We start from the raw sequence: 27,179 nt of genomic DNA, 5'->3' as shown, positions 1-27,179 counted from the left end.
GGAAAAATGCTGCCAGATGTAGTAATATTGTCTAATACTCAGTGTAAAATTAGACCAGACAGTCTAAAAATTCAACGGTGGTTGATACTGTTTCATAAATATTGGGAATCACTAGATACTGTTGTTTAAGATTGGACAACCTATTAGTTGGCTACTTTTGGACTCAATTATGGTGTAATTTTTGCCTTATGGTGTTGTAGGCAAGCCAAGCTCCTTCCTAAGCCCACTGTGTTCCCTTACCAAGGATACTGCTAAAGTCACTGGACCTCATAATGAAATACAGCCCCAGTAATTCAGGGGGAGATTTATCAAAACCTGTCCAGAGGAAAAGTTGCTGAGTTGCCCATAGCAACCAATCAGATCTCTTCTTTCTTCTCATTTTTCACAGTCCTTTTCAAAAATGAAAGAAGCAATCTGATTGGTTGCTATGGGCAACTCAGCAACTTTTCCTCTCAACAGGTTTTGATAAATCTCCCCCTCAGTGTTGAGAATTGAATTTAATTATGACAAACGCAACATAACTAGAGGATACACAATAGAGGGGAAGAATGAAGGGGAGAGCACCATGTCATATTTCACTAATGCTGGAAAGATATATAGGTGAAGGTGGCTGGGAATCCTGTGAATAACTTGATACCTGCGGGGTGCACGCAACAAATCTGAAGTAGCAACAAAATACACAAGAAAAGCGATAGTATGCATTCACCGCAAGGCTGGTATCTATACGTCCAGAGGTGCTATGCAACGGGAGGACATCAGGCAGGAAGCAAAGCGCAACATAACTAGAACTCTTGTGAATTTATCGGGAACTCCATTTAAAAACACATAGCAGATATCACAATAAATATCATTTTAACTCGTATACACAACATCAGGTACATGTACCTGATGGAAATAAACTGTCACAGTGCCGCCGCAAGCTGTGACAGTTTATCGAGGCTAGCTGTGCTGCACAGCCGGACCTCCCTGAAGCCGGCCAGGGACCAATCTCGGCGGTCCCCGGCCGGCGATCGCTGCTATTGGTCCGTCAATGCAGATGGACCCAAAGCAGGGATCTGCCGGTGGTCTCCTCCTTCCTATCTCCTCTGTCGCTTCACACAGTGAAGCGATCGGTGGTGAGGGGGGCCCCGTCTGAGGAGGCCACCCACAGCACTCAGGATCACTGAGGTCACTGTGACCGCAGCGTCTATTAGGGTAACGAAGGGAGCTCCCTCTGTCACCGATCGGCGCTCTGCAAAGTGAAAGCAGAGCGCCAATGGTTGCCATGGCAACCGGAGAACTGACCGTTGTCATGGCAACAGATCAGTCTTTACCTAAGGTAGAGACTGATCTATCCTATGTCCATTACAGACATTGGCATAATTCAATGGAGTACAGATGTGTACTCCATTCAATTATGTGTATAAGAATAAAAAATATAAAGTAAAATGTGAAAAAAGGTAAAGAAAAAAAAAGTGGGAAAAAATATAAAAACAAATTCTATGGCTCACAGAATACGGCGACTTACAAACGTGATTTTTCTTTTTTTTTTTTTGCAAAAATAGATTTTATGCTATAAAAGAACTAAAATATGAAAAAAGTATAGAAATTTGGTATTGCCGTAACCGTATCAACCTGCAGAGCAAAGTTAACATGTCATTTATACCGCATGATGAACGATCAAAAAATTTTTTTTAATAATAAACAACCGCACAATAGATTTTTTTTTGTATACCACCTCATAAAAAATAAAATAAAAAACGATTGGAGTGTCACATGTACCCCAGAATGGTACCAATGAAAGTGTCAACTTAAATATTTTTTCACTCAAGGCCTCTGCGACTTTATATGATGCCAGGAAAATATTCTAAACTAAAAGGACTCCCCAAAATCCACATCGCACGCCTTCATGTCTGAGGCCTGTGTGAGAGACACATAGCACACAAAGGCCACATATGGGACATTTCTAAATACGGCAAAATTCAGGGAATAAATCTTGAGTTGTATTTCTTTGTCAACACCTACTGTGTTACAGAAAAAAATGGATAAAAATGAAAAATCTGCAAAAAAATTTAATTTTAAAATTCAGCCTCCACTTTGCTTTCATTTCTTTGAAATGCCTAAAGGGTTAATAAACTTCTTTAATGTAATTCTGACTACTTTAAGGGGTGCAGTTTATAAAATGGGGGCCCCTAAATTCCACTTCAGAACTGAACTGAAATTTTCTTTTAAATCTGGAAAATTGCTGCAAAACTTATAAACCTTCTAACATTCTAAAAAAGTAAAAGAATGTTTATCAAATGAAGGGAACATAAAGTAGAAATATTGCAGATGTGAATTAATCATTAATTTGGTGCGGTATAACTATTTATCGTACAAGCAGAAAATGTAAAGTCTAGAAAAATGCAAATTTTCAATTTTTTTGCTGAATTTTGGATAATTTTACAAAAAACGCTAAATATATCAATCAAAATTTACCACTAATGTAAAGTACTCGCTTTCATAAGTAAAAGCGTTCCAAAGTTATTAGCAAATAAGTGGACGCATGTCAGATTTTGAAAATTTGCCTTGGTCATTAAGGTCAAAACAGGCTGTTGAGTAAAGGGGTTTTAAAAAAAATACATTGAGAATTTTTTTTTATGAGCACTTATTCTATCAGGTAAGCAGAAGGTGTAAGATTAGTTAGTGTCCATTTAAGGCTGGCCATTCACTTCAGCTGCAAGCCTAAGCTAAGCAATACAGCTACATTAGTGTACACCTGTAGTTTTGTACAGCACTATGTCACCATAAATAAAAGTCACATATTATGGCCACTACAGACAATTTCTTGAGGATAATGCTCTCAGTAGCATCATAATGCAATTACAAAGAACATATTCACCCTCAACCTGTTATGTTTCTTGTAGATATTAATCAACCATTCCTTGAAATGAACAATCGTATCCCCGGTATTGCATATATGGATGTTAAGGCGAAAGAGCTTTTCGTTCCTTGCCGTGTCAGCTCACCAAAATTTAAAGTCACCTTACATTATGTAAGTATATGCTTCACTTGTTTTTTTTTATGGTATCTGAAAGGAATCTGAATGTCTGTCTAGAAAATGCCCTTCATATAACAATAAGAGATGTATAGTAGTGCATGTAATGTAAGTGCTACCTTTATGGGGGACATTTACTAAGCCATGCCGGCGGAAAATTTGCTCAAAGATGCTGATTTTGAACAAAAATTTCATTTTTATTTGTGTAAAAATTTGCAACTTTCAAGCATATACAGCCCTTGAGATAAGGGGGAATGAAGGCAGCAGGAAGAAGGCTGGAAGGATTGAAGCGGGTGTTCAGGGAATGCATTCTCTTCACATGGGTAGGCCCAAGTTGTGACAGTAGCAAAAATCTATGCCCTCTCAGAGCATGGGCAACTACAAAGCTGCTGAATTTACTAAGAGTTGTGCGCCCTAAGTCACTTGAACTTCATTGAACTAAAAATGGGCAGAGCTTTACATACGTGTGTCATGTGACAATGCTGCGCATAGTGAATTGTCCCCCTATAAGTTCTTTTGGCGGTAGAAAATAGATTAATGGTCATTCCCAGCTATTTTTCTTCACATTCTGACTGGAAGTAGATTTTTTTTTGTTTAAACAATTGTTTGTTCCATAAAACTGGGCACTCACTTTCAGGAAACTGTAATAAATTTCCTCCCTTTGCACAGTTTACAGTTTTACCTCTTCATTGAAAAACAATGACCTCTACTTATGGAGTGCGTACAAGTAAACAATGTATAGCTATAGAAAATACATATACGTATGCTTATGTGCTGTGTAAATAATTACTGGTGGTAAAGTGTTTGCTAAGTGTTTATTGTTATAGCTCTGACACTCCTGAAATTGAATTTATGTATCAAGTATAATAAAAGTTAACCCTTTTATGACCCAGCAAATTTTGATTTGTGGCTTACGTTTTCTTCCTCCTCACTTTCCAAGATCCATAACCTTTTTACTGTTTTCACTGACAACATTGTATTAGGGCTTGATTTTTCGGGACAAGTTGAACCCATTGGCACACTTTATTTTATCATATAATGTATTACAAAGCCAGAAAAAAAACGATATGTAATTATATGAAAAATTGAAAACAAAACTTGGATAATTTAGGTTACGCTTTATGGTTTAAAAAAATAAATAAATAAAAATAAATAAATAAAAAAGCTTTTCATTGCCATGTTCTGACCCCTATACCTTTTTTTCCCACCTACTGATTTATTTTTTATTTTTATTTTTTTTATAATAGTGGGAAAAGTTGACTGATTTACATTTTTATTAGGGGAGGATATTTTGTAAAATATTTTTTTTACTTTTGTTACACTTTTTTTGCAGCAATTACTGAGCCAGGGAACACACTGTGGGTCAGGTAAAACCTCAGGCTTCCCCTGCAACCAATTAGATAGCGAAGGTGCCAATGGGACCACTAGACACCAGGGATTACTGGCATTTAATGTTTAAATGCCATGATCAGTATTAACCACAGTAATCCTAGTATTTAATCATTTCATTTAATCATTTCAATGACAGACATCGGAGTGATCTCCGATGTCAATCATTGCCAGGAGATGTCTGCTGCTTATAGCAGTGGGCATCTGCTGGTTATGACCCTGGCCCGCAAGTCATGTTCCCCACACTTGACCCATGACATAGATGTACATCATGGAACGGTAAGATATTAAAGTGTTTGACTTGAGTAGACAATGCCCTTCCTTTAACTTAATTGGTTAATGCTAAATTCATAGCATACTTTTATTAGTTAGAGCTGAGAGCTTAAGTACAGAAGACTGGTCTGAAGAAGAACTGGCACATATAGGGAGAGATCTATGCATTTTGGTGGTGGATAGTCATATTTGAAGCCTATATTTGTTGTAGTGTTTTTTGATTATGTTGCACCTAATTTATCAAAGAGGCCCATATCCTTTAATACATTTCTGGCAAATGATAACATAAATGAGCTACATCAATTCAAAAGACCTGTGGTTTTCAATCAGGGAGCCTACAGCTGTTGCATTAGTTGCAGATTGATCGCTCTCCCACCAAGCGATCCCTCCACCAATTGAAGCAGACAGGCTCCCTGCCATCAGCTGACTAGTGAGTCAGGTCTTGGCCGCATTGCACCCTGGGAAAAAATCTGAGACAACAGTCATTTTGTATGCTGTTAATATATTGGGGTGAAAATCACAGAAGAATTGTGAGAAAACCATCACACACAGGTACAGACACTATATTATGAACTATACTAACTTTACAACCCCTGTAGCATAGTCAAATAAAAAAATAATCCTGAAATACCCCTTTAATATAATTTCATGTAGTGTATTTTATTTTAAATGGCAAAAAAATTATATATTGTACAATGAACAAACTACTTAAGAACATTACTGTTGTTTATCCCAGTAGACTTTCACGCATGCATGCATCATTGCTGTGACATGTCATTTTTGTAAGCATGGTTTTACTTGGTGTGAGTTCGTGGTGAAAAAGCATTTTTTGTACCCAAATTTGTTCCTTCTCTTAAAAGGCACACTTTAGAAATATGTGCCCTCTGCAATGTCACAATCCTAACACTGGTTATCACAGCCACATTCTCCAAAATCTTCTAAATGAAAAGATACAAAATATTTTGCACAAAAATATCACTGCACAAAAATTATACTCCAAATTAAAGTCACAAAACATCCAAAAAAGCAATCCTAATAATTCCACCCATAGTCCCCTAACCTCTGTTATAACAAGTCACAGCTTTCAATCACCTCACCTGGTAGCAAAGGGTACCCTATATATATCCATTCACCAAAGTTCTAAGAGTTGTAATGTAATAGTTTAGTGTTTTCTAAAACAGACATGTAAAGATAGCTGGTAGGTTCCCCTTTACACATATTTTAGCCATAACCTCCAGTATGTGCTGAGACTTCCTTCTGTTCCAACTAGATACCCATTGTGTGCTAAAATTGTAAACTAAAGTCCATAATGCTAATACCTTTTAGAAAGTAAGCTTGGCCTAAATTGACATGTAAAGACTGTTTAAAATATTGCTTATAAATAACCTGTCGGTAGTTTTTAATGTCTTAACCTGTTTTATAATGCTGTAGGAACTGTAAAAAGTATTACACAAACACAAGCTTTAAGGCTAGGTTCAGACTACCGAATCTCCGGGCAGAAAATTTCCGCCCGGAGATTCCGAGTGCGGCCAGCGCCGGCTGAATCAGTTGGGGCTAGGACCTTGCGGACACTGCAGTCTCCAATAGACTGCAATGTGTACCGCGCGGATTTCCGCCTGAAGAAAGAGCAACGCCTTTCTTCAGGCGGAAATTTCAAAGCGGATTGTCCGTTCACAAATTCCGCTTCACAAATTCCAAAGTGTGAATTTGTGAACGGAAAATCATTCACTACACTATACATTTTAGAAAGCAAAATTTCCGCCTGCAATTTCAAAGCAAAATTGCAGGCAGAAATTCCATAATCTGAACCTAGCCTAAAGGGGTACTCCGCCCCTAGACATCTTATCCCCTATCCAAAGGAGCACCTGGAGCAATCAGGAATCATGGCAGCTACAACTTGCATGGAGAGTTGAGCGGATTTTTCCTTCTTTTTGCTTTTTCTCTGTACAGGATTTGATAACTCTCCCCCATTATGCGTGATTGATTTATTTTAAATTGTCTGTATGATGGCATTGCTGCCCTTTAGTTTTTTTTTTTTCCTAAGGTGATATATTATAGCATGTATATGAAAATAAGGTTATCCATTGTCATCAATGGTTTAACCAGATGCTTTTATAGCAGACTTATTCTACCCAAGAGGATTTGTGATGTATTGTACAGGAGGCAGCCACAAGGTTAAGGTTTGTTGAGCTTTTGCTTTCTCTCCATTGACTGTGTTTTGACAGAACTTACAAACCATAATTCTTCTTGAAGTGACATTCGCTTGAAGTTGTGTTTCTGTTTCGAATTGTTTAATCACAGTTTGGGCATGTCTCTTGGAGGCTGCGATGTAAAGTCTGTTGAAGTTGGCAAGCAGTCCTGAGAAGAATTTCACGCTGAGTAATTACAAATTTTGTGATCTGGTTCAGCGCTTGAAGTGATAAAATACTTAGAAAGATGAATGCATTTTTTAAAACAACTGTAGTATCTCCTTCTACTATTCTCTACATAAACGCACATCTTAAACACTTCAATGTAACACAATAATGGGCTGCAAATGGAGTTACCAAAGTTTAGGCTAGTAAAGTTGAAAAAGAAGACAATCAGGTTCAAGCTATAACCCTAAAGTGATGGTCCTAAGAAAAAAACTTAAGGATCAGATGCCAAGTGCCCCATACTAATACAAAAGTTCCTCCCAGACTCCAAATCTGCAATATATCCCTGGATCAACAGTCCCCAGTCCCCACTCCCCCTCTAGAAAATGATTAACCATAGTTTGTACTATTAAATGCTGGCTGCAAGGAAGGCATCCATACTCCTCATGAACTTGTTCAATGAATCAACCATGTATTGTTGTCATCAGAGTTCCATAGTCTCACAGTTCTTACAGTAAAGATTCCCCATATGTGATAATGGTGACACGTCCTCTAGATGTGGAGGATGTACCCTTGTCATGGTTACAGGCCTTGGTATAAATTGATCACTAAAATCATCTCTGTACTGTCCATTGTACATTTTGATCAGATCGCCCCTAAACTGTAGTTTGCCCAAACTGAATAACCTCAAGCCTGATAATCTGTCTTTGTACTCTTATCCACCATCTCCACTACCTTCTTAGTTTGCCTCCTCTCCACCCTACTAATATATCCTACTTACATACAATATTCCATGTGTGGTCTGACTAGTAATTTGTATAAAGACAAAACCGTGTCCTACTTATGAGCATCTGTGCCTCTTTTGATGCATCCTATTATCTTATTTGTCTTGGCAACAGCTGCCTGGCATTAGTCACTAAAGTTAGGTTTACTGTACACTATTAAAATGCAATGCACGTGGCATTCTTATCCAGTGTTTTAGCACATACAGTTGTGGTGTCCCGGTACCGCATCCTATACGGTACCTGTGTATAGGTCCCCATAGCCAGAGTCCCTAGGACGACGGGGTCCTTTTTGTCTAGTCTGCCCCTTGTCACCTCTCATCTAGATAGGCATTAAACTAACAGTTTATTCAGGATTTATGCAAATATAATAGTACTAATGTATATAATTAGTTAATTACATAGTACGGAGCTTAGCAGGACCTGCGGGTCACGTGATCAGGTAATTTCTATGGTTTTTGCTTAAGGACCTTTGGAGGTCCCTGTGACGTATTGCACCCATCATTCCTTGTAACGGTGAGTGACAGATATTCGGACCAATCAAAACAGCCCCGCCCTTGCCCATATAAGGGAGCGGCGGCCATTGTTAGTTCTCTTTCCTCGTGGGCTGTTGACAGGGAAGGATCTGCGCTGCTGTCATCAGTGAATTTAGGCCCTTGCCTTGCGACTACGGCTGATCTCTTCTTAACCGTGAGTGTATCAATCCCTAAGTACTCTGCAAGATCACCTGACCTTATCTATCCCCTAAATCCAGACGGATCTTCAAAATTAACCCTGAATCCAGAGACTTATAGTACAATTCAAGGTCCGCAACAACTGTCAGTCACTGAACTATATAGAGACTGTTTGAATGATACTGTTACTGTTCATTGGATGTACCGCAAGCCTTTAAGTAAAGTTATCCAAGTTCAAGTTCAACCATATTGTGGACCTTCAGTCATTATTCATATGCACCTGTCGTTACTGGGAAGGGCGGCGATAGGCCGGAGAATTATCTCAGCATAATAGCCCTCAGCCTGGCGTCACTAACTATAGGGTTAACCTTAACCCCTGATATACTGAAGCAATACCCTGACTACATTACCCCTACCCCAGAGGCCTACCACACAGTAATTGTACATTTTGCATTGTATTTATTCAAATTAAATTTGCCATGTCTGTTCCCTAGATCCCTCTGTAGTGTAATATCACCCTTCTTTGTGTTGATAACCCTACAGAGCTTAGAATCATCTTTAGATATTGAAATGCTACTCTGTTTACATTTGTAAACATGTTAAAAAGAAGTGGACCCAGTTCAGATCACTGTTAACTATCATCCAATCAATAACCACCCCCTGCTTCCTATGACTGAGCCAGTTGCTAACCCATAATAATTTCCTATATCATGAACATTAGATGCTTGTTAGGACCAATGTCAAAGAAATTAAAATTTTCTTCCAGTTTTGTTTATGGTCTATGAAAGGAAATTCTCAAATTCCAGGCAGACACGTTCTGCAATGCAGAGTACTTCAACGTAGCCTTTGAAAGTTCTAGGTAACATGTAGTTCAGGCCTCATATTTTCTTTGTCTTTGTTGATGGTAACAGTCACAGTCTCTATTCCCTGCATATTATCTGCTCCTTAAGATTTATCCTAATTACAATTCTACTTCTTGAAAGGAAATGATAGAGTCGTGTGGAGACATTCAGTCGGCTTCCTGTGTATACAGGAAGTCCAGGCAGGGAAATACTCAGTGACGGTAAATATAGAAAGTCCAAATTTAAGCTGACAACTACTACCTGTAAGAGAAGTCTCACAGGAATAGTTTTATTAACATCCAGAGAGGAATTATATTAACGTGCAGTTATTTGTTTTACACGTCTTGCACTCTTTGGATGCCCTATTCTTTCAGGATATTACCAGAAGTGGAAGGCAGTAAGAGCAGACTATGAGTTGTAGTTTTACAACAATTAGACGCTAGAAGTTATAAACCATTGGTGTATATAGCGTGATATGTAGTAATGTTGCAAAAATAAGTAATTAGTCTGCTGTCTTTTTTTTACCGTGTGTATGGTTTAAATAAAAAGGGTAAGAGGAAGCAGCCAGATTGTTAAGGAATTGCAGAAGAAACTTAAACCGTCACCTTTCCTGGCATTAGTCCATTTTAGTAAATACTAGTATTCCCCGTACATCAAAACTGGAGCTTTTCTATTGTTCTGATCTGTGGATAGAGGAGATATCAATATATCTTTGTTTTCTTTTTGGTTTAAAAAGAGATAACATTTAAGGCTGGAATTCCACTGAGGATTTTTTAGCAAAAATGCCGTAAAAAACGCCCATTTTTCCACACAGCGTTTTTTCAGCAAAAAAACAAAACACCGCATCTAGATGTTAGCAAGTCAATAGTAAACTGCAAAATGCCAGATCCACTTGGCGTTTTTCAGTTTGGCCTTTTTTTAAATCCTTTTGGTGTTTTTCAGCAATTTTGGTCTCAGAGGCTAGTTTGGCATTTTTTTGCACATAAATCGTGGCGTTTTCCTCCCATAGAAGTCTATGGGAGAGCAAAAATGCCAAGAAAAACGCCATGTTGGTTTTAACATTGGCGTTTTTCCAGCTATTTTTATTCTGTGATGGAAAAAGTTGTATTTAACTAAATGTATCTTTTTTTTATAACTACATTTTTATAAATTTTTAAACAGGGATCGATTTATGTGTGCGGGCAGGGCAATAAAAATGTAGCCGACGATAATAAAAATATAATGTGTGTGTTTTTCCCTTTTTAATTTTTTTTACATTTTTTAGGTAGTACTACTATTCACAGCAGGGAATACACTGTTCCATAATGGGAGTAGTAGTACCTGCACTGATTGACAGACCGCCCGGGGTCCATTGCAATCCTCCTGTATAATGTATACTAGAAGCGACCAGCCGCTCTTCTATGGTCCCCTGCACTGCCATATATATATATATATATATATATATATATATATATATATATATAAATATAAACCTATTCATATTTCCCGCAGAGAGCTGTGATTGGCCACATGGTTCCAGCCAATCACAACTCTCTGTGGGAAATATGAATAGTTGTATATATACGTCAGTGCAGGGGACCAGGGAAGAGCAGCCAGCCGCATCTATACATTATACAGGAAGATCACAGCGGGTGTCAGAAGTGATACTCGCTGCAATCTGTCTATTGATGCAGGTTCTACAACTCCCAGCATGGAGCAGAGTGTGTTCCATGTTGGGAGTAGTAGTACCTACAGTTAAGGATGATCACAGCGGGTGTCAATCCTGACATCGCTTTGATCGTTCTTTCTATTGCAGAGATGCGGAGCGGCTTTCTCCCACGCTCCGCATCTCTGCATTATACTACGGCCAGTGATAGGAATAGAACATCACTCTTTCATATTTCCCGCTGAGAGTTGTGATTGGTTGCAACCATCTGGCCAATCCCCACTCTGGGCGAAAAATATGAATGAGTGAGGTGAATTTCTATTCACATCACTGGTTGGCCTGGAGTATAATGCAGAGATGCAAGCGTATAGAGCCACTCCACATCTCTGCTATATTATGGACGATCACATCGGGTTTCAGGAGTAACACCGGGGGGCGATCTGTCCATTAGTACAGGTACTACTACTCCCATCATGGACCAGTGTGTTCCATGCTTGGAGTAGTAGTACTACCTAAAAAATAGAGAGAGAAAAATGTGAAACACACACACACTTTATTAAAAGTTTATTAAAATCTTGTTATAAAAAATAAACATTTTTGCCTTCTTTTTTTTTGGGTACCCAACAAATTTTGAAAAAAAAAGGCAAATTCCACACAAAGGTAAAAATACCAGAAAAAATGCCAAAATGCAGAGAAAAACAGTGGCAGTTTTTTCTGGCATTTTTAAGAATAAAAAAAAAAAAACCTCAGTGGAATCCTACCCCCATAAAGAAGAATGATGGAAAAAAAAAAAAAAAAAAAAAGCTGGAGCATCTTTTCAGAAAAATGTGTGATTTGCCATAGAAATATATAAATTGATTGACAACTGAGTGTTACTATTTTCTTTGTCAAAGGGATATGTCAACACAAGGTAATGCCTTGTTGTCAATTTCAAAGAGAAATACAAGTATTTACTCAAAATGACATGTCAGAAGAGCTTTAAGGTGTGTTCACACAGTGTAAAATTTTACAACATATTTTATTATGTGTGCATTTTCACTGATTAGGGCCAAAAGCACATAGGTAAAATAAAATGCATTGTCAAATTTTACACTGTGTGAACATAGCCTTAGCATGCATGTGTTCTCTGGAATTTAGAAATGTTGAACAGTAAGCAATATAGCAAATTAGTGTAAGATTTTAGAAGATTAATTTGGCCAAAGTTTTGGTCAATGCATCCACTAGATTTCTGGATTATTGTAGAATATAGATTAGTATGTTATTAAGTCACCTAGATAAAGAATACGCATGAAGAAGCCAGCTACAGCCAGCAAAGTCAATATGCGTATATCAGTAGGCAAATATCAAGTGCTGTAGGCTATTATATGACATTATCACAAAACTATTTTTTGTTGTTTATAAAAAACGTTAAATCGAACTTTTTCATCAATATGTCTTAAATTATCACTAAGCCTGAAAACATGTTTACATTACCTAGGACAAACCACAATTACTAGCTAGAATATACATGACTGAAAACAGGCCTCTGAGACAATGTGATATATGTTTTTGTTGGCTGAAGTTGAGTCATGAAGGTACATGGCTGCTTACAATCATATGAAGGAGATGAGAGACTGATCTTGTTGACAAGCAGGGAGTGACAGCTCTGATGGGAATAGTCTTGTGCTTTAGATGTTTTCATGAATTTAATGATGAATATCTTTCCTTTTCTTTCAATACTATGCACAAGTAACTATATTGAATGACATGAATAGGAAGTAGTAAATATGGGACCAATTAATGTAATGTGGGATATAGAAAGAGCTTCTATATGGAACTAAAAGATCCGTAGTTAGGAACATTGTCTATGTTAACGCAAAGCATTTATATAATTCTACAGAAAGGATTCTACAATACAGTATAAAAAATAGGAATGTCCAGCGCAGATGTTCGTGCAAAGATGAATGTTCTTTATTGGATAAAAGCCATGACAGGAGCAAAGTAACACGTTTCAGGTGCGTTAGCACCCTTAGTCGTACATAGATAAAACCACAAATGTCTAAATATTTATGGGGAAATGACGTGGCTCACAAGGAAGGCAGCAGATCCTTGTGAGCCACGTCATTTCCCCTATAAATATTTAGACATTTGTGGTTTTGTCTATGTATGACTAAGGGTGCTAACGCACCTGAAACGCGTTACTTTGCTCCTGTCATGGCTTTTATCCAATAAAGAACATTCATCTTTGCACGACCATCTGCGCTGGACATTCCTATTTTCTCTATTGATGCGATGCCTGCCTTGCACAGTCCGTGCGCTTGGGGCCGCTGAGGGTGAGCTGAATACTCTGTTCATTGCTTGGACATACAATACAGTATAATAGTCATGTATTCAATATCCATGTCATTGGAAAAAGGTCAATATATTGTGAAAGATTCTAGCAAAGGTTGGGAATCTGTAAGCTCTATATGATGCTTGGAGCTGCCGACCTGGGCAGATAGCTGATAGGGAAGAAAAACAAATAATACCCATCTTTTAGCTGAAGACAAAGTTATAAAATGATGTTTTCCTTCTAAGCTCAAAAGTCGTAGAGATCAGGCCAAGCTGCACCATGCACCCCTACTCTCTCCTCCAACACTCCTTTTTTGGCTTCAGCACTCAGCCTTATACATCAATCATGCAGGTAGTGGTGAAGGAGGGAGGAAGCATGCATCTAAGCCTGGCCTCTACAACTCTTTCGCCATTATAAGAAAAACATAATTTTATAACTTTGCAAACATCAGCTTAAAAACAGATCATTTATTTTGTAAACTATCTGCCTCTGTCTGCAGCTCTGAGCACCATCTAGAGCAGACAGATTCCCTTTGGCACTATTTTGTTTTTGTGCTATTTATAGGTTCAGCATCCTGAACTGACTTTCACATTTTATATTTATTAGCGGTCAGCAATACATTTTTCTAATACAAAGCTCCATATACCCTACATAGGCATAGAGTTAAAAGTTACAAAATTCCAGTTGCTGGTTAGTATCAGTATGGAAACTACATAGCTTACTGAATACATGCATTTTATATGTTGAACTCAGAGATAACCCAGTATGCCCTTTGCTCATACACTTCCCCTAGAGGTAGCTGCAGACAGTCAGACTTTTCTCATTTAGCTCTGTCCTTGTAGATGATTTAGTGCTTGATCATTTTAAAAATGTTGTATATTAAGAAGTTATTCATTACAAAAGTATGAATACCGTAAATTGAATAATAAATAATGACATGAAATACAAAGCATTGCTTAAAATTAAATGATGCAGTTTACAGAAATAAGGAGAGACGGATAAGGATGTAGGACTTTAATCAAGGTTCTTTATCTTCTGTATAGAATTTTTTTAATATTAGAAATCTTTTTAGCTCTCCAAGAACTTTTGTTTTTATGTGATGCGTACAATCATCGTGAATTAATTCCACCAATGATGGGTGAATGCACTTTGTAAAAATGCTAACTTTGTTTTCTTACTTTCAGTTTCAAAATAAAGCTAAAATATATCAACGTGGAATGGAGTGGGACCCTAAGATCGGTTTTACAATACCATCACCTCACCACAGTCTTTATGAAATTTTACAATGTGAAACTGAGGTCAAAGGAAAACATTATTACACCATGTTCTGGAAGGAAAACATAGGTAAGCATGAGATATTGTTTAAGCTTTTCAGGTTCTATTTTATCCTCTGTTCACTATCACTTATTGTTTTTAACTAAGAGATTACATGTGTTGCTGTTAATGTGTTAGCTTCCAGTGTCACTGGAGCACAAGATTTGAATGGTCCTCAGTGAGTGGTCATGTAAGTACCTCCTGGTAAACCTCAGTAAAAATAAATGAACAAGAAAATACTGAATGACTGCAAATTCCCCTTAAGTCAGATATGAAATGTCCTTACATAGTATCTTATTCTAATAATTCATCAACAGGTCTTTAAATTATGTTTATATTCAGTCTATTTTTTAAATGGGTATTCTGGCATTTTCATAATAGATCATATATTGCTGGGGCTGTATAAAAATTAGGGAAACAAAATTCCCCTGCTGTCCTCCTTGACCTTCCTGCTTAACCAATGGATGGTTGCAACAGTGTCCCATCTCGGACAGTGATTGGCTGAGCAGGCAGGTCCTGCTTTGAGCTCTCAACTCAGAAGAAGGCTGAAGAGATTAACGTTGAGGGACCGGAAGGAGCTGAATGGGTTAGCGAGTATATTTTACTTTATTTGGTAACCTCTAAGTCAACAATTTACTCCAATAAAATTTAACCCTATTGGTCTATTCTATTAGTAATGGAGTGCTTCATTACACAGTTATAGTGTACCGCATTTAGGATTCCAGAAAGCTGGTAAGTATGCCCTTTTACACTAAGTTGTTAGTCAATTAATAATTTAGATAACCGATATATGAGCCTAATTTCCAGTTATGGGATGTGTCAATTAGGCCATTTAAATGGGTTAACAAATTGCAAATGTAATTACCCTCATCGTGGCGAATACAATTATTTACTAAAACAGGCAGAATAGGAGAGCCAACAGGGCCTTTACATCTTTAGTGACTCACAGGTGACGTCTTCTCTGACTGTAGATGCTCTCTTTCCGTTGTTTGTTCCATTTAGCCCACTGTGACAACAGTCTTTGTGAAGACTACTGTGACAACTATTCCTGAGAACAGCGTTTCCTCCCATTACATCTTTGACCACTTTGCTTCTGCAGCTATCATAGTTACATAGTTACATAGTTACATAGTTAGTATGGTTGAAAAAAGACATACGTCCATCAAGTCCAACCAGGGGATTGAAGGGAAGGATGTAAGTGGATAAGGGAAAGGGATGTAGTTTTATAATTCTGCATAAGCATTAATGTTATTTTGTTCCAGGAATGTATCTAACCCTGCTTTAAAGCTGTTAATTGTTCCTGCTGTGACCAGTTCCTGAGGTAGACCGTTCCATAAATTCACAGTCCTCACGGTAAAGAAGGCGTGCCGCCCCTTTAGACTAAACCTTTTCTTCTCCAGACGGAGGGAGTGCCCCCTCGTCCTTTGGGGGGGTTTAACCTGGAACAGTTTTTCTCCATATTTTTTGTATGGGCCATTTATATACTTATATACGTTTATCATATCCCCCCTTAAACGTCTCTTCTCAAGACTAAACAATTGTAACTCCTTTAATCGCTCCTCATAGCTAAGATGTTCCATGCCCCATATTAGTTTAGTCGCGCGTCTCTGCACCCTTTCCAACTCCGCAGTGTCCCTTTTATGAACAGGCGACCAAAACTGAACAGCATATTCCAGGTGAGGCCGTACCAATGCTTTATAAAGGGGGAGTATTATGTCCCTGCCCCTCGAGTCCATGCCTCTTTTTATACATGACAATATCCTGCCGGCTTTGGAAGCAGCAGCCTGACATTGCATGCTATTCTGTAGTCTGTGATCTACAAGTACACCCAGATCCTTCTCTACCAGTGACTCTGCCAGTTTAATCCCCCCTAAGACATACGACGCATGCAGGTTATTAGTGCCCAGATGCATAACTTTACATTTATCCACATTGAACCTCATTTGCCAAGTGGATGCCCAGACACTTAGTCTATCCAAGTCATCTTGTAACTTATGCACATCCTCTATAGACTGTACCGTGCTACAAAGCTTGGTGTCATCTGCAAAGATAGAAACAGAGCTGTTAATACCATCCTCTATATCATTGATAAATAAATTAAACAGCAGCGGGCCCAGTACTGAACCTTGGGGTACACCACTAATAACCGGGGACCAATCAGAGTACGAATCATTTACCACCACTCTCTGGGTACGATCCATGAGCCAGTGTTCAATCCAGTTACAAACTAAAGTTTCCAAGCCCAAGGACCTTAACTTACCTGTCAGATGTCTGTGAGGGACAGTATCAAACGCTTTGGCAAAATCCAGAAACACTATATCCACAGCCATTCCTCTGTCAAGGCTTCTACTCACCTCTTCATAAAAGCAAATTAGATTGGTTTGACAACTTCTATCCTTAGTAAACCCATGCTGGTTATCACTTATAATACTATTATCCCCTATGTATTCCTGTATGTAATCCCTTATAAGTCCTTCAAAAATTTACCCACAATGCAAGTTAGACTTACCGGTCTATAATTGCCTGGCGAAGACCTAGAGCCCTTCTTGAAGATTGGTACCACATTAGCCTTGCGCCAGTCCCTTGGCACAATACCAGACACCAGAGAATCTCTAAATATCATGAACAAGGGTACAGATATTACTGAACTTACCTCTCTAAGAACTCTTGGGTGTAGTCCATCCGGCCCTGGAGATTTGCTTACATTTACTTTACTTAACTTACCTTGTACCATCTCTACATTAAGCCAGTTCAATACATTATATGATGTGTTACCAGCACTGACCTGACCAATGTCAGCTCCTTCTTCCATAGTATATACAGAACTAAAGAACCCATTCAGTAGCTCCGCCTTCTCTTGATCGCCCGTGACAACCTCCCCATTATCATTATTAAGGGGTCCTACATGCTCTGTCCTTGGTTTTTTTGTATTTATATATCTAAAAAAATATTTAGGATTAGTTTTGCTTTCTTCGGCCACCTGTCTCTCATTTAGAATTTTTGCTGTTTTTATTACATTTTTACAGATTTTATTAAGCTCCTTGTACTGTTTAAATGTTATAGCTGACCCATCAGATTTGTATTTTTTGAAGGCTATTTTTTTGTTGTTTATTGCTCTTTTAACCTCATTTGTCAGCCATGCAGGATTTAGTTTTAATCGTTTATATTTGTTCCCCTTTGGTATATATTTAGCTGTATAGTTATTTAGAGTTGATTTAAAGATGTCCCATTTACCTTCTGTATCAGTATTTGACAACACCTCCCCCCAGTCTATGTCCTGTAGTGCAGCCCTCAGCCCAGGGAAGTTTGCCTTTTTAAAGTTATATGTTTTTGCTTTCCCCGTCTGTCTTTATTTTCTACATTTTAAGTCAAAAGTAACTATATTGTGGTCGCTATTACCAAGGTTTTCCCTCACAGTTACATTACCAACCAGCTCTGCGTTGTTGGAAATGATCAGATCCAACAAGGCATCACTTCTTGTTGGGTCCTCCACAAACTGGCCCATAAAATTATCCTGCAATAAATTTAGGAATTTTTTCCCCTTTGTAGTTTTAGCCAACCCCCGGCCCCAATCTATATCTGGATAGTTAAAATCTCCCATTATTACCACTGTAGCTGCCCGGGCGGCCCTCTCTATTTGTTTATACAGCCGACCTTCTATCTCTTCAGTGATATTAGGGGGTCTGTAGATTACACCAAATATTATTTTTTCAGTATTTCCCTCCTTTTGTAATTCTACCCACAGTGATTCCACCTCCTCAGAATCATCACACACTATGGCATCGTTCACACTGACTTTCATACCACTTCTTACATACAGACAGACTCCACCACCTTTTCTGTTCATTCTATCCTTGCGAAACAATGTAAACCCCTGCAGATTAACAGCCCAGTCATGCGAGGAGTCCAGCCATGTTTCAGTGACCCCAACTATATCAATATGTTCCTCCAGTATCAAGGCCTCAAGCTCCCCCATTTTATTTGCTAGGCTTTTGGCATTTGTGAACATACACTTTACATTTCCATTAAGTTTTACACATATAGTCTCACTAATGGGATTTTCAGAGTTATTGGGGTTAATGTCATTTTTTGAGTTATAAGGGCTAATTGTACTATTTAAGTTATTGGGGCTAATGGGATTTTTTGAGTTATTGGGTCTAACGTTATTATTTAAGTTATTGGGGCTAATGGGATTTTTTGCGTTATTGCGTCTAACGTTGTTATTTAAGTTATTGGGGCTAACGGTATTTTTTGAGTTAATGGGGCTTATTGTAGTTATTGAGTTATTGGGGCTAATGGAATTTTTTGAATTATTGGGATTACAATTTTTCGGGCTACATTTATTTTTACAGCTGGTTTGTAACGCATGAATCTCCTTATCCACTGTTCTTAACCTCCCCCCACAGGACTCCTCTCCACCCGCCATTATGTCCTGACCCCTCTCTAACCTATCCATCCCACTGTCTGCTTTCTTTGCTTTATTATCCTCCCCCCACTCACCTAGTTTAAATACTCAGCCACCCCCTCCAGGATTCTCTCCCCCAGCACAGCAGACCCCCTTCCATTCAGGTGCAAATTATCCGTAGAATAGAGTTTGTACCCCAATGAAAAGTCAGCCCAGTGCTCTAAAAACCCAAACCCTTCCCCCTCACACCACGACTTAAGCCATGCATTTAACTCCCTAAGCTCCCGCTGTCTATCCCCAATATCTTTAGTAACATTGATAAATTTAGACCCCAGACAAGACTGCTTCATTAATACAAGACCAGGTCCTGGTTCTGGGTTGCATCAGGAACCAGTGCAGTGGCTCTATGGGGCTCTCAGCTCCCAGATAAGCATTGGGTACAAGGGACCAATGTCAGGAGACACTTTGTATCCTTACTGGAGTTTTTCTTTAGCCTGAGACAATGTGGTTTTGAGTTAGGTGCACATACATAAAAAAAATGCATTGGAGAAAAAGGAATGGAAAGTGCTGGCCCTTTTCTGTTGTATAATTCCACATTAACTACATACTTCTAAATCAATTGAGAGAACAATTATGAATAAATTATCACGTTTCCCTCGCCAAACTCCTAATAATATAAATGACAAGTAAGGAAATAGAGGGTAAACGTGATACTAGGTTTTAACTAAACTGGTGCCAGAAAGTTAAACAGATTTGTAAATTACTTCTATTAAAAAATCTTAATCCTTCCAGTACTTATTAGCTGCTGAATACTACAGAGGAAATTATTTTCTTTTTGGAACAAAGAGCTCTGTGCTGACATCATGACCATAGTGCTCTCTGCTGACACCTCTCTCCATTTTAAGAACTGTCCAGAGTAAGAGAAAATTCCCACAGAAAACATATGCTGCTCTGGACAGTTCCTAAAATGGACAGAGATGTCAGCAGAGAGCACTGTGGTCATGATGTCAGCAGAGAGCACTGTGTTCCAAAAAGAAAATAATTTCCTCTGTAGTATTCAGCAGCTAATAAGTACTGGAAGGATTAAGATTTTTTAATAGAAGTAATTTACAAATCTGTTTAATTTTCTGGCACCAGTTGAAAAAAAAAGAAAAAGCTTTACACCGGAGTACCCCTTTAAGCACTTCATTAGGGTTTTAGCATGCAATGTTCTTGACCTTATCCCATTGCCCTATTCTATGTGCTCTAACTGTTTTATTGTTTTACTTAATTTTTAGTATTCCAGTATCAACCCAAATTTATCAACCCATGGAGGTCTGGATATGGAGTCAAACTCAAAATCAAAGTGGAAAACTACACTACAGGCTGATCCAACTTTGATGTAATGTCCTTAAAACAAGTCAAAATGAGGCTCAGTAGAGTATGTGGCCTCCATGTGCCCGTATGACCTCCCTACAATGCCTGGGCATGCTTCTGATGAGGTGGCGGCCATCCGCCAACTCCTGGACATTCTGTGGTGCAACGTGGCGTTGGTGGATGGAGTGAGACATGATGTCCCAGATGTGCTCAATCAGATTCAGGTCTGGTGAACGGGTGGACCAGTCCATAGCATCAATGCCTTCCTCTTGCAGGAACTGCTGACACACTCCAGCCACATGAGATCTAGCATTGTCTTGCATTAGGAGGAACCCAGGGCCAACCGCACCAATATATGGTCTCACAAGGGGTCTGAGGATCTCATCTCGGTACCTAATGGCAGTCAGGTTACCTCTGGCAAGCACACAGAGGGCTGAGCAGCCCCCAAAGATATGCCACCCTACACCACTACTGACCCATCACTAAACCGGTCATGCTGAAGGATGCTTCAGGCAGCAGAACGTTTTCCATGGTGTCTACAGACTCTGTCACGTCTGTCACATGTGCTCAGTATGAACCTGCTTTAATCTGTGAAGAGCACAGGGCACCAGTGGTGAATTTGCCAATCTTGGTGTTCTCTGGCAAATGCCAAATGTCCTGCATGGGTTTGGGCTGTAAGCACAACCCCACCTGTGGACGTTGGGTCCTCATACCACCCTCATGGAGTCTGTTTATGACCATTTGAGTGGACACATGCACATTTGTGGCCTGCTGGAGGTAATTTTGCAGGGCTCTGGCAGTGCTCCCCCTGCTCCTCCTAGCACAAAGGCAGAGGTAGTGGTCCTGCTGCTGGGTTGTTGCCCTCCTACGGCCTCCTCCACGTCTCTTGATGTACTGACCTGTCTCCTGGTAGCGCCTCCATGCTCTGGACACTACGCTGACAGACAAAGCAAACCTTCTTGCCACAGCTCGCATTGATGTGCCATCTTGGATGAGCTGCACTACCTTAGTCACTTGTGTGGGTTGTAGACTCCGTCTCATGCTACCACTAGAGTGAAAGCAACACCAGCATTCAAAAGTGACCAAAACATCAGCCAGGAAGCATAGGAACTGAGAAATGGTCTGTGGTCACCACTTGCAGAACCATTCCATTATTGCGGGTGTCTTGCTAATTGCCTATAATTTCCACCTGTTGTCTGTTCCATTTGCACAACAGCATGTGAAATTGATTGTCAATCAGTGTTGCTTCCTCGGTGGACAGTGATTGCACAGAAGTGTGATTGACTTGGAGTTACATTGTGTTGTTCAAGTGTTCCCTTTAATTATTTTTGAGCAGTGTATAATATAAGAAATAACATTTCTCTTCTAGAGAATTTTACCTTTTTCCATGAGTTATACTGAATTATCGAATCAGAAATAGATTGTAAAACATCCTTAGCCATTGGCAGAAAAACTACAAAAAGAGTCATTCTCAGACAGGTATTCATAGCTGTCTGTGGTATACAAAAGTACAGGTTAAAGAAATATTTTTCTCCACTTTTTTAGTAACAAAAGCTAATGATCAAAGTAGCTAAATGTTGTCTATGTTTGGCAGGGGTTCTCATGAAATATTACTTCAAACAAATCTAACCTTTATACTGAATAGTATTAACAATCTGATGATTGCTTTGGTACAGTCTCCTATGGGGACTAAAAGTGTAAAATAAATTTTTAAAAAATTAGTTTAAAAAAAAAAGTGAAAAAGCTCCTCCCCCAATAAAGATTTTAATCTCCTCTTTCCCCATTTTAATAAAAAAAAGTGTAAAAATGATAAACAATAATTTTAAGTTTTAAAAAAGTGAAAAAGCTCCTTCCCCAATAAAGATTTAAATCTCCTCTTTTCTCATTTTAATAAAAAAAGTGTAAAAAATGATAAATAATAAACATATTTGGTATCGCCGCATGCGTAAATATCCGAGCTATAAAAATATAATGTTATTGATCCCCTATGGTGAACGGCATAAACGTAAAAAATAAAAATTTACAACATTTCTGCTTTTTGGTCACATCATATTGCAAAAATGTTTTATAAAAATCGATCAAAAAGTCAGATATACACAGAAGTGGTACTAAAGAAAACTAAAGATCATGGTGCCCAAAAATGAGAAAGTTAGAGGTGGTCAAAATTGGGCAATTTGATACGTACTGATTTTGTAAAAAAAAAAAGTTTGAGATTTTTTAAAAGCAGTACAATAATAGAAATGTATGTAACCATGGGTATCATTTCAATCATATTTACTGTAAAGTGTACAGCGTGAAAAATACTCCCCCCCCCCCATTTTATGGTAAAATGAGTGATGCCAAAAGTGATTACAAAGGAAATGTAAAAGAGTTATGGATTTTGGAAGGCAAGGAAGGAAAAACTATAACGCAAAAATAAAGTTGGATGTGTCCTTAAAGGGTTACTCCAGTGGAAAACTTGCATTGAGGGGGCATGGGCATAACGTCACAAGCGGGGCGGGACCTTGACATCATGAGCCTCCGCCCTGCATTGCCAGTCATCCGTCACAGAGCGAAGTTTGCTCTGTGCACCGCATCGGATGTCTGGAGTGCTGCAGCAGAGATCGTGGAGGTCCCCATTGGCGGGATCCCCCACGATCAGACATCTAATCTCCTATCCTTTGGACGCCCCCCTAAGGAAGCTCCATAGTCCGAGTGAAGCATATGTTGGGGTCTGTACACATATTGGTAAGACTTGTGTATTTGCAATAGATTCCAGGACCTGTGTACCTGCTGTTACTATAAGCTTGTCGTTCTATCTTTATACTAGTATGCACTATGCACTTTATTAGGATTTGATTTAACTACTATCATTCTGTGAATTATTTGATTGTTATATGAGATAATCTCTGGTTCCTGCATAATTATATTTTTGCTACCCTGTTCTCACTAATAGTGTACTTCCAGTTGTGATTTATGATTAATATAAATTTTAGTGGTAGTGTTTACATTTGTGGTACTACCAAGGCCTATATGTTTATTAAATTTTTTTACCACTTTTTACCCCTAAATGTACTAACCCGCAGCCCTGGCCCCTCATCTCCCCGCCGCCGCTCATCTCCCCCCCCCCCCACCGCCGCTCATCTTTCGGCCCCTGCCGCTCATCTATCCCCCCCATCGCGGCAGGGGAGAGATGAGTGGCGGGTGGGATGATGAGCGGTGATACTTTTTTAATTTGTCAGACCTGGAGCAGACTTGTGAGTTTTTGAAGGGGGGTTTCCGACTTTTTTTTTTGCCTACGTGCCACTTTTGCATATCATAAATACCTGACCACTGCAAAGTGAAAACTGAAATTTGCTTAGGTAAGGCTGTTTGTAACTTTTTGCTTACCTACAAAAGTCAAATAAAAAAATGTGTGACATTTGAAAGCAAAAAAAAAGGCTCTAAATACTTGATAAATGTTCCCCCATGTGATTTTTAGAGTAGACAATATATGAATGACATTTTAAATAGAGACTTGTAGAAACAAATGAGATAAATATAACTGCCCATGCTTTAATAAGAATTACTATAAAAGGATTCCTGGCATCTAAGAACAGACATTCTTGAGGGTTCAGAAAATGTATGAGAGGGACAGTTGAAGGAATATGAAATACTGTATCTAAAGCACAAAATGTTAATGATCTGTTTTTATTTTGGGAGACTATTATTAGAATAATGTCCTATAACATAAAAATGAAAGCTGATATGAATTATAAATAATAAAGATTATATTTGATAAAAAACATAAATAGCCTTTTCCACCTAAAAAGTCATCATCAAGGAAACAAATATACAAAATTGCTATTGCTTCCTTTGTAATGACCACTTTAACATATATTCTAATACATGGTGAGCGCTACCACTCATGTATAGTAAGATACAGAGTGCTTAAAAAAGTTCACTCAATGATTTCTCTTCCTCTACATAACAAACTCTATTTTATTGCAGTTCAAAGTAAGACAGAAATTACCAATGTGGAAGCAGAGAGGACCACTCTGTTAGCTGGGGAAACACTTCATTTAACCTGCACTGGAGAAGCCCCCTATAATTCCAGGGTGATTTTGGATTGGGTACATGATAAAAAGGTAAAATCATCATGAAACTGAACTGAACTCCTTGTGTTCCTATTTATGATTAGTAAACCAGCCTAATATATGTATAATATATGTAAAATATATGTTCACACCGGACTGATATGTCGCATATTTACTGCAGATTTGTACATATGAAAAAATGTTTACCCAAAACCTCAAGGAGAGTGTAAAAAATATTTATAATGAATGGAACAGACCGTGCTTCAATTAACAGTGGTATTTATTATAATAACACATTAATTATAAAAATGTAAGTAATATTAAGAAGATCCCCTCGCAGGGCCCTATGGGGGGATCAGATAATAAGATAAAATGCACTAAAATAATTACTGATGCCTCTAATGTGCGTTCATATAGCAGATAACGTGTAAAAATATCTAGCAATATATGGTTCACTGTAAAGGTATGAATGTCACTTAGTATGAAGTAATGTATCACAAAACTGTTCTTTCAATAAAGATGAATGACAATTATTGTGAATGGCAGTTGTTATAAAGCAATGTTGCAGTATTGTCCTTCTGATATAAAAGTGTATCAGGATTGCGGTGTCCTCTGAGGGCAGAAATTTTAAAAGTTCCAGCAGTTTTCCACTTGGCAGTTGCAGTTCTAATCTATTATCTCTCGGAGGATTTATGCGGCTAACACTTACGGCTCCTGTTCCATCTCCACTCCGGTCAGGCCATTGTTCCAGCAGAGCTCTCAGTGACGCCACACGCCAACTTCACGAGGCCAAGACACTGGAGTGCATCAGTGAGCGCATAATCCTTACTCTTAAAGCGCTTCTATAATCCTGTGCACACAGACGGGCAGCTTAAACAACAGGTCCGGTGCAGTCCGGACCAGATGCTACCATCACCGTCAACATCTTTAGTCAGCGCCTCCCAGCGCAGACAAATATCGGCACTCATAGTCCGCAGACTTTCTATTTACTCTGCTGGAACTTTTAAAATTTCTACCTTCAGAGGACACCGCAAACCTGATACACTTTCATATCAGAAGGACAATACTGCAACATTGCTTTATAACAACTGCCATTCACAATAATTGTCATTCATCTTTATTGAAAGAACAGTTTTGTGATACGTTACTTCATACTAAGTGACATTTATACCTTTACAGTGAACCATATATTGCTAGATATTTTTACACGTAATCTGCTATATGAACGCACATTAGAGGCATCAGTAATTATTTTAGTGTATTTTATCTTATTATCTGATCCCCCCATAGGGCCCTGCGAGGGGATCTTCTTAATATTACTTCAATTTTTATAATTAATGTGTTATTATAATAAATACCACTGTTAATTGAAGCACGGTCTGTTCCATTCATTATAAATATTTTATACACTCTCCTTGAGGTTTTGGGTAAACATTTTTTCTACTGAACTTTTTCCCCTCGCACCTAGGGTATAGGTGCCTACCCAATTCAACCTCGGATCAGTGTATTAATTGTGAGCTGCACTTATCCTTTTTCTTTAGATTTGTACATATGACTGATGATAGTGTTGATATGTAGGCGTATGCTGGGTTCACAGATATTATTTTGGTCAATTGGTTGGTCCTAACTTTGTTGCTTAATTTTGTCAATATTTTTGCCTAAATTGTGAAAAATGGTGCAAATCAAAAGTTGTTCCTGATTTAGCCTCACTTCACTCTAAAATACACCCTAAATGAAGACCACATGCTGACCAAAATGCTTATGTAGAAGTTCAGGTATGGAGGATAAAGAGGGGTTAAGGGGTTAAGTCAATAGAACACAGTCATCTTATTGGCTTGGGACAGAATCTTGGAAATTGCTAATTTAAAATATTAATTAGTGGTTATTTCTTCTGATATAACCCAAAATACAGATGAGAGGAGTTGTCAGTATTGTTACCTGATATACATCATGTAAAGGGCCAATAACCCATTATAAAAATCTTTCAACTTACAAAACATGCATAAAATTCCTGCAACCTCACACCTTGCGCTAATTCCTTCACTCCAATTCTGTGTAAAAAGACAATACATCCTGTGCACAGAGTATATGTGCAGGGCATCAGGATAACTTTAGGACTTGTTCCAGTCCTCTTCAGAAAGGGTCTGTGTAGAGGAGGACGGCACCAGGATCAGGTGCACCGTGCTCGTGAATCATATAGATCCAATGGTTAAAAAAAAAGGAATTCCGGCACCAGCGACTTAGATGCAAAAAATGATTTAAAGGGGTATTCCAGGAAAAAACATTTTTTTTTAATATATCAAATTTAAACAGATTTGTAAATTACTTCTATTAAAAAATCTTAATCCTTTCAGTACTTATGAGCTTCTGAAGTTAAGGTTGTTCTTTTCTGTCTAAATCCTCTCTGATGACACCTGTCTCGGGAAACGCCCAGTTTAGAAGCAAATCCCCATAGCAAACCTCTTCTAAACTGGGCATTTTCCGAGACAGGTGTCATCAGAGAGCACTTAGACAAAAAAGAACAACCTTAACTTCAGAAGCTCATAAGTACTGAAAGGATTAAGATTTTTAATAGAAGTAATTTACAAATCTGTTTAACTTTCTGGAGCCAGTTGATATATATAAAAAAGTTTTTTTTCCTGGAATACCCCTTTAATGATAATACAGCATGTATTATACACACGTTACAAGAAGCGTTTCGGCAATAATGGCCTTTCTCAATCGTACAATTGAGAAAGGCTATTATTGCCGAAACGCATCTTG

At 38.4% G+C, this 27,179-nt stretch overlaps 1 protein-coding gene across 3 annotated transcripts in view; it reads left to right on the top strand.

The window, feature by feature from the left end:
* The window catches only part of LOC130290908 (vascular endothelial growth factor receptor kdr-like), a 264,735-nt gene that overhangs the window by 71,774 nt on the left and 165,782 nt on the right, over positions 1-27,179 (top strand). For 2 of the 3 annotated variants that reach the window (XM_056539116.1, XM_056539117.1), the window contains 3 exons: positions 2,886-3,013; positions 14,471-14,630; positions 24,331-24,467. In XM_056539116.1, coding sequence (XP_056395091.1) covers positions 2,886-3,013; positions 14,471-14,630; positions 24,331-24,467 — 425 coding nt within the window. Of the gene's footprint in view, positions 1-57; positions 78-2,885; positions 3,014-14,470; positions 14,631-24,330; positions 24,468-27,179 lie in introns of those variants that run through there. The other variant, XM_056539118.1, reaches the window with a different exon arrangement.

This window comes from Hyla sarda, chromosome 9 (genome assembly GCF_029499605.1).
Source record: "Hyla sarda isolate aHylSar1 chromosome 9, aHylSar1.hap1, whole genome shotgun sequence".
NCBI lineage: Eukaryota > Metazoa > Chordata > Amphibia > Anura > Hylidae > Hyla > Hyla sarda.
Note: the sequence above shows the minus strand (reverse complement) of the source record. Positions and strands in the feature narration are given on the sequence as shown.